The sequence below is a fragment of the Schistocerca americana genome, chromosome 5 (genome assembly GCF_021461395.2).
Source record: "Schistocerca americana isolate TAMUIC-IGC-003095 chromosome 5, iqSchAmer2.1, whole genome shotgun sequence".
Classification (NCBI taxonomy): Eukaryota; Metazoa; Arthropoda; class Insecta; order Orthoptera; family Acrididae; genus Schistocerca; species Schistocerca americana.
In genome coordinates this window covers 368,516,419-368,534,656 of record NC_060123.1, presented here as the reverse complement: position 1 = coordinate 368,534,656, position 18,238 = coordinate 368,516,419, and the positions used below count along the sequence as shown (strand labels likewise).

Here is an 18,238-nt window from a genome sequence, read left to right as displayed (position 1 = left end):
TCTACCGTATGGTTAAATGATGGCATCCTCTTGAGTAAAATATTCTGGAGCTAAAAATTGTCCCTCATTCGGATCTCTGGGTGGAGTACAGAAACATACAACAGACAAGTTAGCACAAATTATAACTCATACAATGTGCAAAATTTTAACTGAAATTTCTTACATGAGAGATCACCCTGTGATTCAGTGACTGTTTGTTCAGAAGTGACTGTCATGTTGCAGTTAATCAGCATTAGGAATTGTGTCAAACTTCAATAACGATCATCTATTGTGACAATTGGATCAAATTGAACTGACTTGTTATTTCCAATAGTTATTGACAGTGCATGTTGTTTTCTTACTGATTTGAATGTTAAGAGTCCAAGAACAGTGATTTAAGAGCTTTATGCAGGAACTGTGTTAACAATTGACTTGCCACATGTTAATAATGGTGTTCAATTTCTTTAGTGTTATGTTACTGCACTCAATCACGATACAGGACATTAATCGAGCGGTAGTATTTGGCTAGCCAATTATCAGTGCATAAACTGTAATTAAGTGAGACTTGATCTGGCCGCAAATTGTAAGTTATTCAACAACAAATTGCAGTTAAAGTGTTTAAACTCCAAACCTGGTGTGGACCACATCATCTGAAATAGCCTACTTTAGACAAACACTTTTCAGCCATATTTGACGGAGGCACAGCTACTGATGGTGCATTTGTAAAGGGAAATACGGCTACACTTCAATGGAGGTTAGAATGTTTTAAAAGAGAAATGTGTAGGTTGAAGTTAAATACAGTGGCAATTAATGGTTTTTGGTGTTAGGAGAATTGGGTAATGCTGGAGTAGGTCTAGTAACAACACTGGTCCAAAAAGTTTTACTTTTTACAGAAATAAAACTAGTGATACTCTAAGATTTAGACGCATCAAACACCAACATCAAGGCTGAAACAGTCTACTACCTTTGGGTTACAAGTAAGTAACATGTTTACATTTCAGAGTCGCCCTTTTGGGACATTATAAGAACTACATGCAAAGGCATTGTGACAAGGTTTCCTCTGCCCTAAGTTAGTGAGGTGGATGCTTCCTGTAGAATGAACAATGCCTTACACATGACTGATGTTTGCACCATACAGTTGCTTGAGCATTATCAAATGTAGAAACCAGATGCAATTTTAATTGTCATTTGTGGCAGCTGTGAGTTGTTGTGCTGATTTAGTTTACCTGGTTTTTTTTGGAAAAAGTGGCGTGGTGGCTGGCAGGGAACGCATGTCAGGTAAAGTGTTGAAATTTAAGAACACTGTTATTGTGTGCTTGTAAGTTTTGACAAATCGTCGCATCTGGAGTAACAAAACTGATACCTTGTGTAACATTTGTGCACATGTTATTTATAGTGCAGGAAGGCAGTCATTAACTACAGCAATGAAACAAACAGATGTCTTGTAATTAGGGTGTATAGCTGGAGACCAAGATAAATCGTTGGCTCCACATATCTGTTGCATGTCACATTCATCTATGCTGAATGCTTGTATCCACAGTAAAAGTATCTCCATGAAGTTCAGTGTGCCCACTATTTGGCATGAACACACAAATGAGGCATCGGATTGCTATTTTTGTATGGTACCTAACTTGAGGAAAGCAGTCAAAGCTGCAGGAAGAGGAATCATCAATACCCTGACATACCATCTGCCATACATACTGTGGCTCATAACAAAGGATTGCCAGTTCCTCTTACCCCACATTTATCACCATTAAGCAGTGACAGCAACAATGCTGAACTGACACATACAGCCAAAATCAAACAGTGTGAACCCAATGGTCTGGTTAGGCAATGAGATCTTCCAAAGTGCAAAGCTGAACTCTTGGCCCCATGACAGCAGCAATGAAACCACCTCATTGATACACGTTTGTGTGTGTTTCAGGAGCATCAGAAAAACTTTAATGTCGTTACATTATTGAAAGCAAAGGCAACATTACACCTCGCAATTACACTGACGGTATGGTATTGATAACAACGATGCCACGGAATAGTTTCTCAAGTTGGCACCATGAGAGACACAGACGACAGCGCCCTCTAGCCGGTGCTGTTGAGGTCTACGAGCTCCACGACTGCTTCAGCCATTTGATCAGGTGCAGCCAGCCAGGGCACTTCACTTCAGCATCGCACCTACGTACAAAGTTATGTAATCGTTTATCACCTTGTTCTTGCACCAGTAAACCACATTCTTGCAGTACCGACTTAAATTACCTTTTCCTGTTCCTACCCATGCACCGCCTCCCAGGCGGGATACAAAAGACGGTTTGTTGAAAGACTGAACATTAAATACAAAGCAGACAATTGGAGACTCTTTATAGATGGTTCAAGAAGAAGCCTGAAGGCAATGCTGTTACACAATAGTAATGAAAGGCTATCTACCCTTGTCACATATACTGCCTTAGGTGAAGAAAGCTTGAGATCCTTTGTAAACCGTTTTGATTACAATAAGCAGGAATGGCTGGTACGTAGAGATTTCAAAGTCATTGTGATGCTGTTTGGTTTGCAAGGGCGTTACACTAAGTTCTGCTGCTATCTGTGGGAGTGGGACTGTTGCACACAAGAGAAACACTACACAACATATATATTTATAAAGCAGAAGAACCTCTAGTGAATTTGAACGTAATTGTTTTCCCACCATTGCACACTAAATTGAGATTGATGACAGAATTTGTTAAGGCCGTGCACAGTAATTAAGCAGCATTTCAGTATTTGTGTAAGAAGTTTCCACAACACAGCACATAGAACAGAAAAGGGATATTCATTGGTGCTCAGGAATGCCAGCTGTTCAGACACACATGTGCGCAATGGAGGAGAGAAATGGAAGAGAAAGCCACGTGGTAGAATTTTGCACAGAGCATAAATTAATTGTAACTAACACTTCGTATACTAATCGCAAAAGAAGGGTGTATATGTGGAAAAGACTTGAAGTAACAGAGGTTTCAGACTGATTAGGTAATGGCAACACTAACACAAATTATTTACAGAAGAATGGAAACGCTGGTGGTAGCCGACCTTGGGAATGATCAGTTTGGACTCTGGAGAAATGTAGGAACATGAGAGGCAATATTTCTCTTAGAAGATAAGTTAAGGAAAGGCAAACCTAAGTTTATAGCATTTGAAGACTTAGATAGAGCTTTTGACAATGTTGACTGGAATATTCTCTTTGAAATTCTGAGGATAGCAGCAGTTAAATACAGGGAGTGAAAGGCTATTTACCACTTCTACAGAAACCAGATTGTAGTTATGAGTCGAGGGGAATGAAAGTGAATCAGTGGTTGAGAAATGAGTGAGAAAGGATTGTAGCCTATCCCTTATGCTATTCAATCTGCACAATGAGCAAGCAGTGAAGGAAACCAGAGAAAAATTTGAAGCAGGAATTAAAGTTCAGGGAGAAGAAACAAAAACTTTGCTATCTCTGAAAGAATTACAATGCCATTGGCAGACCTTGAAGGACTTCGATGAGCAATCGAATGGAATGGACTGTGTCTTGAAAGGCAGATATAAGATGAACATCAACAAAAGCAAAACCAGGGTGATGGAATGTAGTCTAATTAAATCAGGCAGTGATGAGGGAATTAAGTTGAGTAGTAAAATAACTGATGATGGCTAAAGTAGAGAGGATGTAAACTATTGACTGGTAATGGCAAGAAAAGCATTTCTAAAGAACATCAAACAATGGAAAACCAGGATGGAATGTAACAATATATGAGAAGGAAAGTTGCTACTAACCATACAGCGGAGAGGCTGAGTCGCAGATAGGCACAAGAAGAATAAGAGAATTTTTTAATATTAGGAAGTCTTTTCTGAAGGTATTTGTCCGGAGTGTAGGCCTTGTATGACAGTAAAATGTGCACAGTAAACAGATTAGACAGGAAGAGGATAGAGGCTTTTAAAATGCAGTGCTACATAATAGTGCTGAAGATTAGATGGGTAGATCAAGTACCCAACGAGGAAGTGCTGAACACACTTGGGGAGAAAAGAAATTTGTGGCACAATTTGACTAAAAGAAGGATCAGTTGATGCAATATATTTGAGGCACCAAGGGATTACCAATTTAGCATTGAAGGGAAGTGTGGGGTGTAAAAATTATAGAGGGAGACTAAGGGAGAATACAATAAACAGGTTCACAGGATGTAGCTAACAGCAGTTATCCAGAGATGAAAACTGCATTAAACCAATCTTGCGTTGAAGACTGCAACAGTAACAACAACAAAACAACTCTGATGTGCGAACTTATTTCACTCATGACAATTTCTTGTAGAATGACGAAAAACATTATACTCATATCTGTTGACTTTTCTGGAGAGCAGTCACTTCTATGTTGGAATCGACACGATTTCCATAAGAATCTATCAAATGAAATCCCTGTTGTTCTCTTCATTTACGAGATCTATGAGGCAGTTGGTAGTGGAGCTCAGGTTGATTCAGTGTTTCTCGATTTCCAGAAAGCCTTCAATACAGTCACACAGCATCCCTTACAAATCAGAATACATACATATGACCTGTCAGCTAATATCTGCAGCCCTATCAGGCTGTAAAAGGAAGGAACACAGTTGTACACAGGGAGGTGATTTTTAGAAAATACAGAGACACTTGCAGATTGCTTCCCGATTCAAATGCTGGCAGCTGACTTATCGTTTGACAAAATTATTGTGATCAGTAATTGGAATTAGTTGGAGCCTGGAAGTATCTAGGAGTATCCATGTGAGCAATTTAAGGTGACATGACTATGTAAATTTGTAAATATAACCTTGGAGAAGGTCGACACCAGATTCAGATTTAAGAGAAGAAAACTATGCATGTGTACTTCAAATATGAAAGGAATCACAAAACCGTCACTCAACCGCTTGTTCACTGTTTTTCATTGGTCTGGTACATTTACAAAATTGGGTAATGGGAAACCTACAAAAACTTCAGAGAAGAGAACCTTCATTTGCAATGTGGCATTTATCTCCTGTGGGTGTGTCACGTAACAAAAGTCTCCAAGTTTATGAAACAAACTAAGTCAAACATATAATTTAAATAATATATTAACTAACATGATTATCACAGCCCTACAATTAGAGAAACCAGTGACCGTAAAGAGATCTACAGACAGCCTTTAGGCCTGTATCCCATATCCAAATGAAATTGGGACGGTAGGAAATGATACTTGTAAACCATTTATCCTCCATCATGGTGGCTTGTGGAAGACACACAGTAAAACAAATAAACAAAAGATTAAAAATGTCACTGACTGATTCTAGTACAGGATAATTTCCATGTCAATTTATTGCACCCCCCAATCCGATCCATTCACATTTCTTTAAAATTTGGCACATTCTGTGATCCAGATAAGAGACACGAAACTATGGTACCTATTTGCGGATATATATATGATAATTGTGAAGAAAGTTGCAGGTCTACTAAGTTTGAAAATTGTGTGAAATTTACACACACGTTTCAACATAAATGACTGTAATTGTGGTTCTAATCCAGATACAACAATGAAACTTACATAATTGAAAATCTAATGAGTAGAGCTTTACATTGTGTGCAACATGATGGATTTGTAACAGTTTTCACACACAACGTCATTGACCTTTACTTTTCATCTCAAGTATCTCCAAACACACACATTTATTTTATTTCGTCTCTTTAAAGTTTTATATTGTTCTGGTATGTTATTATAAACATGGCACACCAAAGGCTTAATGTCCAAAACTGTATTTCATCTACATCACTACACTAAGCTATTTATCCTATTTTACAGTCCATCAGTTTGCACTCCACTATTCACTATTCTTTCATGAAAGTAACTTGGGAGGGGGGGGGGGGGGGGGAGCAAAGCAATACTGTTACTTATTATCTGTATAATTAATAGTTACAGTAACTTTTTTCTAATGTATTTGTCTTGAGCGTCATTTCAGACACTCACCAGACGAATGTTGTGCAACATCATATTTGTATAAAATTTCTTGCCGTTAGCAATAATCTTAGGACAACTCTTAAGCTACCCATTCACAACCTGAGCGGTGTGCCAACTTGCTCACCAGTCCGCTTGCACACCCTACTGACTGTGGGGGCAACAGCGACTGCTTGGTGGACCCTACCTGCCTGCACTGATGGTGTGTGGCCTGGTAAGTAGCAGTCCCAGCTAGCAGGTAGCTGTTTGGCTTTAAACCAATGCATCTCACTCACACACAGATGAATGGGTCAAGCCAGATCTGCTTAGTGGGGGAGGAGGGGGGAGGGACATGTGGATGGGGGCCTTTAGTCCCAATTTGATTCCACTTTAGTGTCTCTGTGCCATTGTCTTGCCAAATACTTGCCAGTCTTGTCAAGTTTGACTACTGCGTAAGCTGAGAACTCAACCAATACCAGTCACTGACATTCTGACCAATTAGTGAACATTTCTTGTTTTTACCTGACAGAGACTTATTTAACCAAATATCAGTAGCTTGTTTCCTGGATGCGGCTTTTTTTCTCAAACTGCACTATACATGTGCTATGAAGTAGTATTTGGTAGTAGTTCATAAAAAATGGATTTCAAGTCAACATTGTAATTTTTGCAAACTGTTTAGAGAAGGAGGTCACGCACAAATGCAAAAGATTTTGAGGAAAGTTCAGATGCAGGTGGTATACAAGTTTCCTTCAGTGAATTATATGCTGTTAACAGACATACACAGATTTGTTGCCCCATATGATAGTCATTGGTGGGTTGCATATGTCATAATAACATCTACATCTACATCTACATCTATACTCCGCGAGCCACCTTACGGTGTGTGGCGGAGGGTACTTATTGTACCACTATCTGATCCCCCCTTCCCTGTTCCATTCACGAATTGTGCGTGGGAAGAACGACTGCTTGTAAGTCTCCGTATTTGCTCTAATTTCTCGGATCTTTTCGTTGTGATCATTACGCGAGATATATGTGGGCGGTAGTAATATGTTGCCCATCTCTTCCCGGAATGTGCTCTCTCGTAATTTCGATAATAAACCTCTCCGTATTGCGTAACGCCTTTCTTGAAGTGTCCGCCACTGGAGCTTGTTCAGCATCTCCGTAACGCTCTCGCGCTGACTAAATGTCCCCATGACGAATCGCGCTGCTTTTCGCTGGATCATGTCTATCTCTTCTATTAATCCAACCTGTAAAGAAGCAGATGAGCTACAAGCTGGCTTCTTACAGTCACATGGGCCACGCTCATCATTTATGTTTCCTGCCAAACCAAACATTTGTGTTATCAAATAACGTGAAATTCTCACAAGATGGATCCAGAGACGCCAAATGGAAAGACATATTCTCCTTGCATCAGATCTCATGAACATTAACAATTTAACTGAAGACTTGAAATAAGTTGTAACCAATTTTTACTGCATTTTCATTGAAGCTACACTGTAAATGATTTGTAACAACCCTACAATGATGTGGAACATATTTTTGTACAACGTAAGTTATGAATTTTACTTTTCAATTATTTGTATTTCATATTTATGTGCTGCTTTACTGCATTTTGATGTGTAACAATGTAAATAAAATAATTTTTGGTTAAGATGATATCATATTCACAGTAACATACTGGAGGAAAAAAAAATAAACTGAAGGTGGTGTATTTTGAGATATTCAGTGGTCAAAGGTCAAAATCAAGGACACTGCAAGTAAAAATTCATAGAAATCCAACGTTTTGCACATGGAAGCAGAGCTCTACTCATCAGATTTGCAATGATGTAAGATTAATTGTTGTATATGGGTTATAACTATTACAATAGTCATTGATATTGAGACCGATGCGTAAATTTCACGTCATTTCCGAGCTTAGCTTACCTATAACTTTCTTCATGATTGTCATATACCTCTGCAAATTTGTGGTTTTCCATTTCTTATAAGGAGCATTGCATACCCCAAACTGAGATGAGATGATCAAGTTGAAAACGATACTTTTCTTTGTCGAACTGACATGGAATTAGCCTAAACTAAAAAGGGGTTTCAATGCTAAGCTTCCACAACCTACAGTGTAACACCATTGGTGACTTGTGACTACAGACACGCAATTTTAATGTAAAAACCATTCAAATATTGTAGTTGCTCAATAAACAGTGAGAGAGATACATGTCAGAAATTACTTAGAGCATCCGGAAAACAAAGAAAAAGACAACATGGTAACAGACTAGAGTGGCAGATATAAGTACAATAGCAATGAAAATGAAATGGGGATGGAGTGTACACATGAGGAGATGGTAGGTGGACCAAGGGAATTCTTGGCTGGACTCAAAATGGATAGATAATATTAGGAAATGTATTGGAGCAACATGATTATGTACCATTATAGGTCCTAGTGCATGGAAAAGATTAAGCACAGGAAAGTTTAGGGTTAGCCTTCATCCAGATGATACAATTGACTTTTCAACTTACGAGTTCTATTTACTTCTGCATTAATAACTAAGCTTGATACCACCTCATTTACTTTTTTCTTACTCCTGGTGACTGGATTCACCTGAACCTTCTCCAGACCAAGCTGTAACCACTTTAAAGTGCTATTTCATCAAATCTGCCAAGGCTAACCCTCCTGAAGGACATCTCAGTGTTTAGATGGTCTAATCAAAACCAGGCACTATGAATAAATAAAAGAGCAGATAGTTTTCTTTTTGATCATCATACTGTCTCAGTCAGTCATGGTGTGAAATGGTCACACTCTAAATTTTCCTATAGCATAATTAAATCTTTTTGTTGTCTTTAAAGTTTTCTGAGTGTCCCATTAGAATGGTAGAAGTGTCTAAGCTTGGCTAATTTCAAAGTTGGAAGCTTCACTTACGAGTACACAAGGCACATGTTTCTACAGATTTCCTCCTCCTACTGTCATGGTCCTCCCCGTCTACATCACCATATTTCTTGCATATCACAGCATATTTCTTACTTTCTTTGGAGACGTGGGGAACCCCACCCCCATCAGGCATCTACTCATTGTCCATCACATCATATTCCTCAACATCTCAGCTAACTTTGCATGTTACTTTCCCTATGGTTAAGCAGCCCACATTACTGTGATTTACTGCTCCGGGATTTGGATCTTGACTGGTCAAGTATTCTCATTTTTATATATTCCCCACCACTTTGCACTGACACTTCTCTCCTCACTTTTGAAATATTTTAAGTTGAAGTTTAAGATTTGGACTAATTACCACTCCTATAGTTGAGTCAGTGTAAGTTGATCCCTGACCGTTGCAGTGGGTTGGGTGCAACAGCTTTGCGCACCTACCTCAACCAATAATGTAACACGATGTGAATGTCTCTATGGGAATACTTCAGTGTTGTAACACCTCTGCAGACAGCTATTGTTATGACCTGCAGCTGTTTGCACTTCACAGCTGAAAGCAAGCAACAGTGCTGAAAGCTGCCAGGGATCATCTTATGCCGTCTCAACTACAGTGTGTGGATAGCTCTGAAAAATTCCAGTTTTTGAGGGTATGATTGTATTTATCTCAATAAAGTAGTTAATATAGATCAGATTTTAGGACTGCAGGAGGAGAGGCATTTAGGCAGTCCTCCTCCTTGTGGTCCATATGTGAGTGGATCAAGAAGAAACCCTAATAAGTAGTATTCCGGGACATACCCTCTACCATGCACATCATAGTGGTTTGCAGAGAATGGATGCAGATGCACTTCCAGATCCACAACTCCACTGCATGCTCACATTATTGTAGTATGTTCTCAATGCACTGCCGTAAAAGTGGAAACAATTATTTGTGGGACATAATTTCACTGGAAATTAGTTTCCAAGCAATCTTTCTATGCAGAACTCACAACAATAAATTTTGAGACCAAAATTTCACTCACGGGTAGTTCCACATAGACCGAGTGAATTCACTGTCCATAATGGAGAAGATGGCTTCCACATCTCCACTTGGCAGCCTTTCTGGTGCCTTTTCTAAATTCCACCGAACAATACGTGCAAACCCATGCTGGGGGCCGAAGGTCCACTGTCCAAACTGAGCTGTGAATAGAGACAAAATTCTGAAGCATAAGAACTTACGAGATAAGCTTTACTCTATTAATCTCAGTTTCATTTACAGAGTAGTAGCTAGGTAAAATAAAGAAATTTAACAGAATCGATAACTTGCTGCAAAATCCATCACTCTTTCAGAGATACGGGAGTCAAGAGTTTCTATCTAATGTAGAAATTGTTTTAACCTTGTAACAATGATACTTACGAAATACAAAAGGAATGCCACCTCTGATTGGTTTCTTCCCATCAAATATGGCTTGTTTACTGAAATGAAAAGAAAACAAAAACATTAATTTGTTATCACAAATAGGCCATTCACAATTTGACAAAAATAACAATGGCAGGACTAACCCATAAACTACAGTTTTTGTCACATATGATTAATAAATAATAACCACAATGTGGAAGCTTGAAAAGTAATGAAATATGCTACAATCCAAAGAGTAGTTCTCACGAGCCATTAGTGAAACCAAACTATGAAGTTGCAGAGCTCATTTCATGCATAGCTTTGAAACCCTTCCGTAAATCACAAAATGCCTTAACCTGGTGAAAAGCATTGTTTGTAATAAAAATAACTTTGCAACTGAGACTGACTCACTGTATAGTTATGAAATTGCATGTATATCTATTTTGAATCTTTGAACAGTGCATCTGAAACACCAGATATGTTCCATATCATCTACGCAGCATATAAATCGTTTTACATTGTACAGGCGGAACAGCTAATAAGATACGTATAATCCTTTGGTTACAATTGTTTTGCAACATACAATGTTTATCAATAAACAAACAAAATTAACTAGCAAGGAAAGCAAAAGATCAGAATGGATATGCTGTCAGCAAGATTATTCTCTTTCGGTAGTTACATCACAACTCCTCTCTTATACAAATACCAAGTTAGCCACCATATTACAATTTGCATGTAGTTTTGGAAGTGCTTTAACATTTATGGTTCTTGCACTGTCTGCTTATAATTACTTATGATGCTATAACATTGCAAAAATGCTGAAACTTAATTTGTCAATAAATACTCCCACCTTTAAGTGTAAAATGCTTAAGCAGCTCAAGCCAAGACGTGAAATAACTAAAAATGTATTTAACAGGTAAAAAATTCACTCTGTCCCATTATGTAATAAATATAAAGAACAATGAATTCTAGAATTCTACTGTACAGTAGATGAAGTTCTCAACTTGAAATGCACAAGGTGCAGCAGCAAAGACAGGCCACTCCAAACACATCCTCAAGAAGTAAATATATTGGGTTGTGGTTTTTACTACATTCTAGCAGAGATGATGAGGAGAATTTTCTGAACTAACCGAGTAGCTTTACTCTTTACAACTGTCATATTATGTGATTGGCTTTTTTCAATGGAAGTGTGCACTTTTTCTGTGGCATTGTAAAAAACTTTCAGGAAGGATTTCAATTATATGACATGTGGATCTTGATTAAAATAATAATAATAATAATAATAATAATAATAATAATAATAATAATAATAGCAGCAGCAACAAAACAGCATCTCAGACCATCGTAGCACTGTCAGGAGAAGAGGGCACACTAATGTGAGTCCATGTTTTGTTTTCTAAATAGCTGCAAGTACGCGGTACCGACACGACATGCCTTGCCCGTTCCACACATAGAATTACAGACTTTCTAAATCACTAAACCAGATGTAATCTAACTTAGGTTTGGTTCATATGCTTATTGTAAGGCTCACTTAAATATAAATGTGAACTTTTTTCATTTCATTCTCTTAGTGACGAGAAGAATTACTCGCGCATGAATGGAGATGGAATAGGCACACCCATAGCTGACACTCAGGTACGCCATTTCAGTATCACTGAGTGAACAGTATGTACTAGTGTCAGTTGTGAAACATTTAATTATTCATTTTCTCACCAGTGCACGGGTGAAATCAAGTGACATTTGAACAGATTCCCAACACAATTTGATGATGTTACTCTGAGCAAAACTGAAGTATTAGATTGGTCCCAGAAGTATAGACATGGTCGTGAGAAAGTAGAAAATGCCATTTCTTAATTAGAGTCACTTAAAACAATATTCAAACAGTGTGTGACCTTGTGGAAGGCTACAGTCACATTACTTTTGTTGAGACTGCATGATAGGTGAAGATGTGTATGAACGTGTCCACATCATTTTAGTGGATACGCTTGAATACTACTGGCCATTAAAATTGCTACTCCATGAAGATGACGTCCTACAGACGCAAAATTTAACTGACAGGAAGAAGATGATGTGATATGCAAATGATTAGCTTTTCAGACCATTCACACAAGATTGGAGCCGGTGGCGACATCTACAACGTGCTGACATCAGGAAAGTTTCCAACCGATTTCTCATACACAAACAGCAGTTGACCGGTGTTTCTTGGTGAAACATTGTTGTGATGCCTGATGTAAGGAGGAGAAATGCGTACCAACACGTTTCTGACTTTGATAAAGGTCGTATTGTAGCCTATCACGATTGCGATTTATCTTATCGTGGCATTGCTGCTCGCGTTGGTCAAGATCCAATGACTATTAGCAGAATATGGAATCGGTGGGTTCAGGAGGGTAATACGGAACGCCGTGCTGGATCCCAACGGCCTCGTATAACTAGCAGTCGGGATGACAGGCATCTTATCCACATGGCTGTAACAGATCGTGCAGTCACGTCTCGATCCCTGAGTCAACAGATGGGGACGTTTGCAAGACAACAACCATCTGCACCAACAGTTCGATGACATTTGCAGCAGCATGGACGATCAGCTCTGAGACCATGGCTGCGGTTACCCTTGACGCTGCACCACAGACAGGAGTGCCTGCAATGGTGTACTCAACGATGAACCTGGGTGCATGAATAGCAAAACGCCATTTTTTCAGATGAATCCAGGTTCTGTTTACAGCATCATGATGGTCGCATCTATGTTTGGCGACATCGCGGTGGACGCACACTAGAAGCTTGTATTCATCATCGCCATACTGGCGTATCACCTGGCTTGATGGTATGGGGTGCCATTGGTTACACATCTCGGTCACCTCTTGTTCGCATTGACGGCACTTTGAACAGTGGGCGCTAAATTTCAGATGTGTTACGACCCGTGGCTCTACCCTACATTTGATCCCTGCAAAACCCTACATTTCAGCAGGATAATGCACGACCGCATGTTGCAGATCCTGTACGGGCCTTTCTGGATACAGAAAATGTTCAACAGCTGCCCTGGCCAGCACTTTCTCCAGATCTCTCACCAACCGAAAATGTCTGATCAATGGTGGCCGAGCAACTGGCTCGTCACGATACGCCAGTAACTACTCTTGATGAACTGTGGTATCCTGTTGAAGCTGCATGGGCAGCTGTATCTGTACATGCCATCCAAGCTCTGTTTGACTCAATGCCTAGGTGTGGTTGTTCTGGGTACTGATTTCTCAGGATCTATGCACCCAAATTGCGTGAAAATGTAATCACATGTCAGTTCTAGTATAATATATTTGTCCAATCAATACCTGTTTATCATCTGCATTTCTCCTTGGTGTGTATATATAAGGGAAACATTCAATAAATATGATGAGACTTACCAAACATAAGCGCTGGCAGGTCGATAGACACACAAACAAATACAAACATACACACAAAATTCTAGCTTTCGCAACCAACGATTGCTTCATCAGGAAAGAGGGAAGGAGAGGGAAAGACGAAAGGATGTGGGTTTTAAGGGAGAGGGTAAGGAGTCATTCCAATCCTGGGAGCGGAAAGACTTACCTTAGGGGGAAAAAAGGACAGGTATACACTCGCATACACACACATATCCATCCGCACATACACAGACACAAGCAGACATTGCTCGTGTCTGTGTATGTGCGGATGGATGTGTGTGTGTGTGTGTGTGTGTGTGTGTGTGTGTGTGTGTGTGTGTGTATACCTGTCCTTTTTTCCCCCTAAGGTAAGTCTTCCCGCTCCCGCAATTGGAATGACTCCTTACCCTCTCCCTTAAAACCCACATCCTTTCGTCTTTCCCTCTCCTTCCTTCGTTCCTGATGAAGCAACCGTTGGTTGCGAATGCTAGAATTGTGTGTGTATGTTTGGGTGTCTATCGACCTGCCAGTGCTTATGTTTGGAAAGTCTCATCATCTTTGTGTGTGTGTATATATATATATATATATATATATATATATATACTCCTGGAAATTGAAATAAGAACACCGTGAATTCATTGTCCCAGGAAGGGGAAACTTTATTGACACATTCCTGGGGTCAGATACATCACATGATCACACTGACAGAACCACAGGCACATAGACACAGCCAACAGAGCATGCACAATGTCGGCACTAGTACAGTGTATATCCACCTTTCGCAGCAATGCAGGCTGCTATTCTCCCATGGAGACGATCGTAGAGATGCTGGATGTAGTCCTGTGGAACGGCTTGCCATGCCATTTCCACCTGGCGCCTCAGTTGGACCAGCGTTCGTGCTGGACGTGCAGACCGCGTGAGACGACGCTTCATCCAGTCCCAAACATGCTCAATGGGGGACAGATCCGGAGATCTTGCTGGCCAGGGTAGTTGACTTACACCTTCTAGAGCACGTTGGGTGGCACGGGATACATGCGGACGGGCATTGTCCTGTTGGAACAGCAAGTTCCCTTGTCGGTCTAGGAATGGTAGAACGATGGGTTCGATGACGGTTTTGATGTACCGTGCACTATTCAGTGTCCCCTCGACGATCACCAGTGGTGTACGGCCAGTGTAGGAGATCGCTCCCCACACCATGATGCCGGGTGTTGGCCCTGTGTGCCTCGGTGGTATGCAGTCCTGATTGTGGCGCTCACCTGCACGGCGCCAAACACGCATACGACCATCATTGGCACCAAGGCAGAAGCGACTCTCATCGCTGAAGACGACACGTCTCCATTCGTCCCTCCATTCACGCCTGTCGCGACACCACTGGAGGCGGGCTGCACGATGTTGGGGCGTGAGCGGAAGACGGCCTAACGGTGTGCGGGACCGTAGCCCAGCTTCATGGAGACGGTTGAGAATGGTCCTCGCCGATACCCCTGGAGCAACAGTGTCCCTAATTTGCTGGGAAGTGGCGGTGCGGTCCCCTACGGCACTGCGTAGGATCCTACGGTCTTGGCGTGCATCCGTGCGTCGCTGCGGTCCGGTCCCCGGTCGACGGGCACGTGCACCTTCCGCCGACCACTGGCGACAACATCGATGTACTGTGGAGACCTCACGCCCCACGTGTTGAGCAATTCGGCGGTACGTCCACCCGGCCTCCCGCATGCCCACTATACGCCCTCGCTCAAAGTCCGTCAACTGCACATACGGTTCACGTCCACGCTGTCGCGGCATGCTACCAGTGTTAAAGACTGCGATGGAGCTCAGTATGCCACGGCAAACTGGCTGACACTGACGGCGGCGGTGCACAAATGCTGCGCAGCTAGCGCCATTCGACGGCCAACACCGCGGTTCCTGGTGTGTCCGCTGTGCCGTGCGTGTGATCATTGCTTGTACAGCCCTCTCGCAGTGTCCGGAGCAAGTATGGTGGGTCTGACACACCAGTGTCAATGTGTTCTTTTTTCCATTTCCAGGAGTATATATATATATATATATATATATATATATATATATATATATAGAGAGAGAGAGAGAGAGAGAGAGAGAGAGAGATATCATCAATAAAGCTTATTTGAATGACCCTCGTATTATGACTGCCACATTAAATGCTGAAAATTTTGACCTTGAGCACCGATACATACTACACAGCAATGCAAGCAGGCAATACTACATGCAGAATTTCATCTGGAATTGCAGGACAAGCATGTGTTTCCTTTTAGACCTTTTGCTTTAGCAGTCCAGAGCTGTTAAGCTGGTGAGCATGCACGCCATTTCATGTTTCCCAAATGACCCATTCAACAGTCTCCAAATGTTCTATTTAGCTCAGCAATTTTAAGTGTACAATGGGCAAGACGTCAGTCACATCAGTGCTACATTAATATTTCAAGTGGGATGTCTTCCAACACCTGTGGCAGCATACCTGTTAGCAATTAACCGAAGCACTAAAGAAATTGGTATAGGCAAGCGTATTCAAAAACAGGCAGAATACGGCGTTGCAGTCGGCAACGCCTATATTAGACTACAAGTGTCTGGCGCAGTTGTTAGATCGGTTACTGCTGCTACAATGGCAGGTTATCAAGATTTAAATGAGTTTGAACGAGGTGTTATAGTCGGCGCATGAGCGATGGGACACCGCATCTCCAAGATAGCGATTTCAGAAGTGCACCGTGAATATCACGAATCTGGTGAAACATTATATCACCGCAATACTGCAGCCGGAAAAAGATCCTCCAAGAATGGGACCAACAACAACTGAAGAGAACCGTTCAACCTGACAGAAGTGCAACCCTTCCACAAATTGCTGGAGATTGCAATGCTGTGCCATCAACAAGCGTCAGCATGCGAACCGCTCTACGGAACAACATCGGTATGGGCTTTCGGAGCTGAAAGCCCACTCGTATACCCTTGATGACTGCACGACACAAAGCTTTATGCTTCACCTGGACCCATCAACACCGACATTGGACTGTTGATGACTGGAAACATGTTGCCTGGTCAGACAAGTCTCGTTTCAAACTGTATTGTGCGGATGGACATGTACGAGTATGGAGACAACCTCATGAATTCATGGACCCTGCACGTCAGCAGCTGACTGTTCAAGCTGGTGGAGGCTCTGTAATGGTGTGGGTGTGTACAATTGGAGTGATAGGAGATCCGATATATCTAGATACCACTGTGACAGGTGACGCATACATAAGCATCCTGTCTGACCACCTGCATAGATTCATGTCCAATGTGCATTCCAATGGACTTGGGCAATTGCAGCACGACAAAGAGACAGCCCACACGTCTAGAATTGCTATGGAGTGGTACCAGGAACACTCCTCTGAGTTTAAACACTTCCGCTTGCTGTCAATCTCCCCAAACATGAACATTGAGCATATTTGGGATGCCTTGCAACGCGCTGTTCGCAAGAGATCTCCATCCCCTCGTACTCTTACGGATTTATGGACAGTCCTAAGGATTCATGTCCCTCCAGCACTGCTTCAGACATTAGTCGAGTCCATACCACATCGTGTTGCGGTACTTCTGCATGCTCGCAGTGGTCCTACACAATATTAGGCATGTGTACCAGTTTCTTTGGCTCTTCTGTGTATATACACCAATTAGGCTAAATAGTATGACCACCTGTTTAATTGCGTGTTGTTTCACTTTTTCAGCACAGTAGAGATTCTGCTTGGCATGGATTCTACTATGTCTTGACAGGATTCCAGAAGTATGTGACGCCAGATGTCTATGCACAGGTCAAGCAATTCCAAAAAATTATGGGATGGTCACACAGCTGGTACCCGATATGTGTTCCAGCAGGTACAGATCAGGCATACTTGCTGGCCAAGACATCAATGTGAGTTCACTACAATGCCTCTCTTACCACTGTAGCATATTCTGACATTGCAATACTGAAAGTTATCCTGCTGGAAGTAGTCATTGCTGTAGGGGGATTTCAAGCATGAAGCAATGCTGATGGTCCGCAATAATGTTCCTGTAGCTCACAGCTGTCATGATGACTTCAGTTACTGCCACAGATACCATGGAAGCACAACTCAGGGTACCCATAGCATAATACTTAGGTTAGGTTAGGATAGGTTAGGTTAGGTTGTTTGGGGGAAGAGACCAAACAGCAAGGTCATCAGTCTCATCGGATTAGAGAAGGATAGGAAAGGAAGTCGGCCGTGCCCTTTCAAAGGAACCATCCTGGCATTTGCTTGGAGCGATTTAGGGAAATCACGGAAAACCTAAATCAGGATGGCCGGACGCGGCATTGAACCGTCATCCTCCCGAATGCGAGTCCAGTGTGCTAACCACTGCGCCACCTCACTCGGTCATAGCATAATACTGCCCTCACGGGTCTGCATCTGTGGTGCGGTTTACGTTTCATGTAGTATTTTACCTGGATGATGGCATGTAAGGACCCAACCATCAACCTGGTGTAACAAGTTTTTTCGACAGGCAACTTGTTTCTATTGATCCACAGTGAAAACTCAATGGTGTTGTGCCCAGTATAATTATAACTAACGATGTCATTGGATCAATGCAGGAAGACATTGATCATGTGATGTGTAGCTCCATGTTCAACAATGGCCTTTGAGTGGTGTGCTCCAAAGCACTTGTGCCTG

At 41.5% G+C, this 18,238-nt stretch overlaps 1 protein-coding gene across 1 annotated transcript in view; it reads right to left on the bottom strand.

Annotated features, from left to right (window-relative positions):
- The window catches only part of LOC124616172 (glucose-6-phosphate 1-epimerase), a 234,438-nt gene that overhangs the window by 13,162 nt on the left and 203,038 nt on the right, over nucleotides 1-18,238 (bottom strand). The window contains exons 3-4 of the mRNA XM_047144454.1: nucleotides 10,210-10,268; nucleotides 9,836-9,992 (exon numbers count right to left, since the gene is read on the bottom strand). Of these exons, the coding sequence (XP_047000410.1) occupies nucleotides 9,836-9,992; nucleotides 10,210-10,268 (216 nt within the window). The remainder of the gene's footprint in view (nucleotides 1-9,835; nucleotides 9,993-10,209; nucleotides 10,269-18,238) is intronic.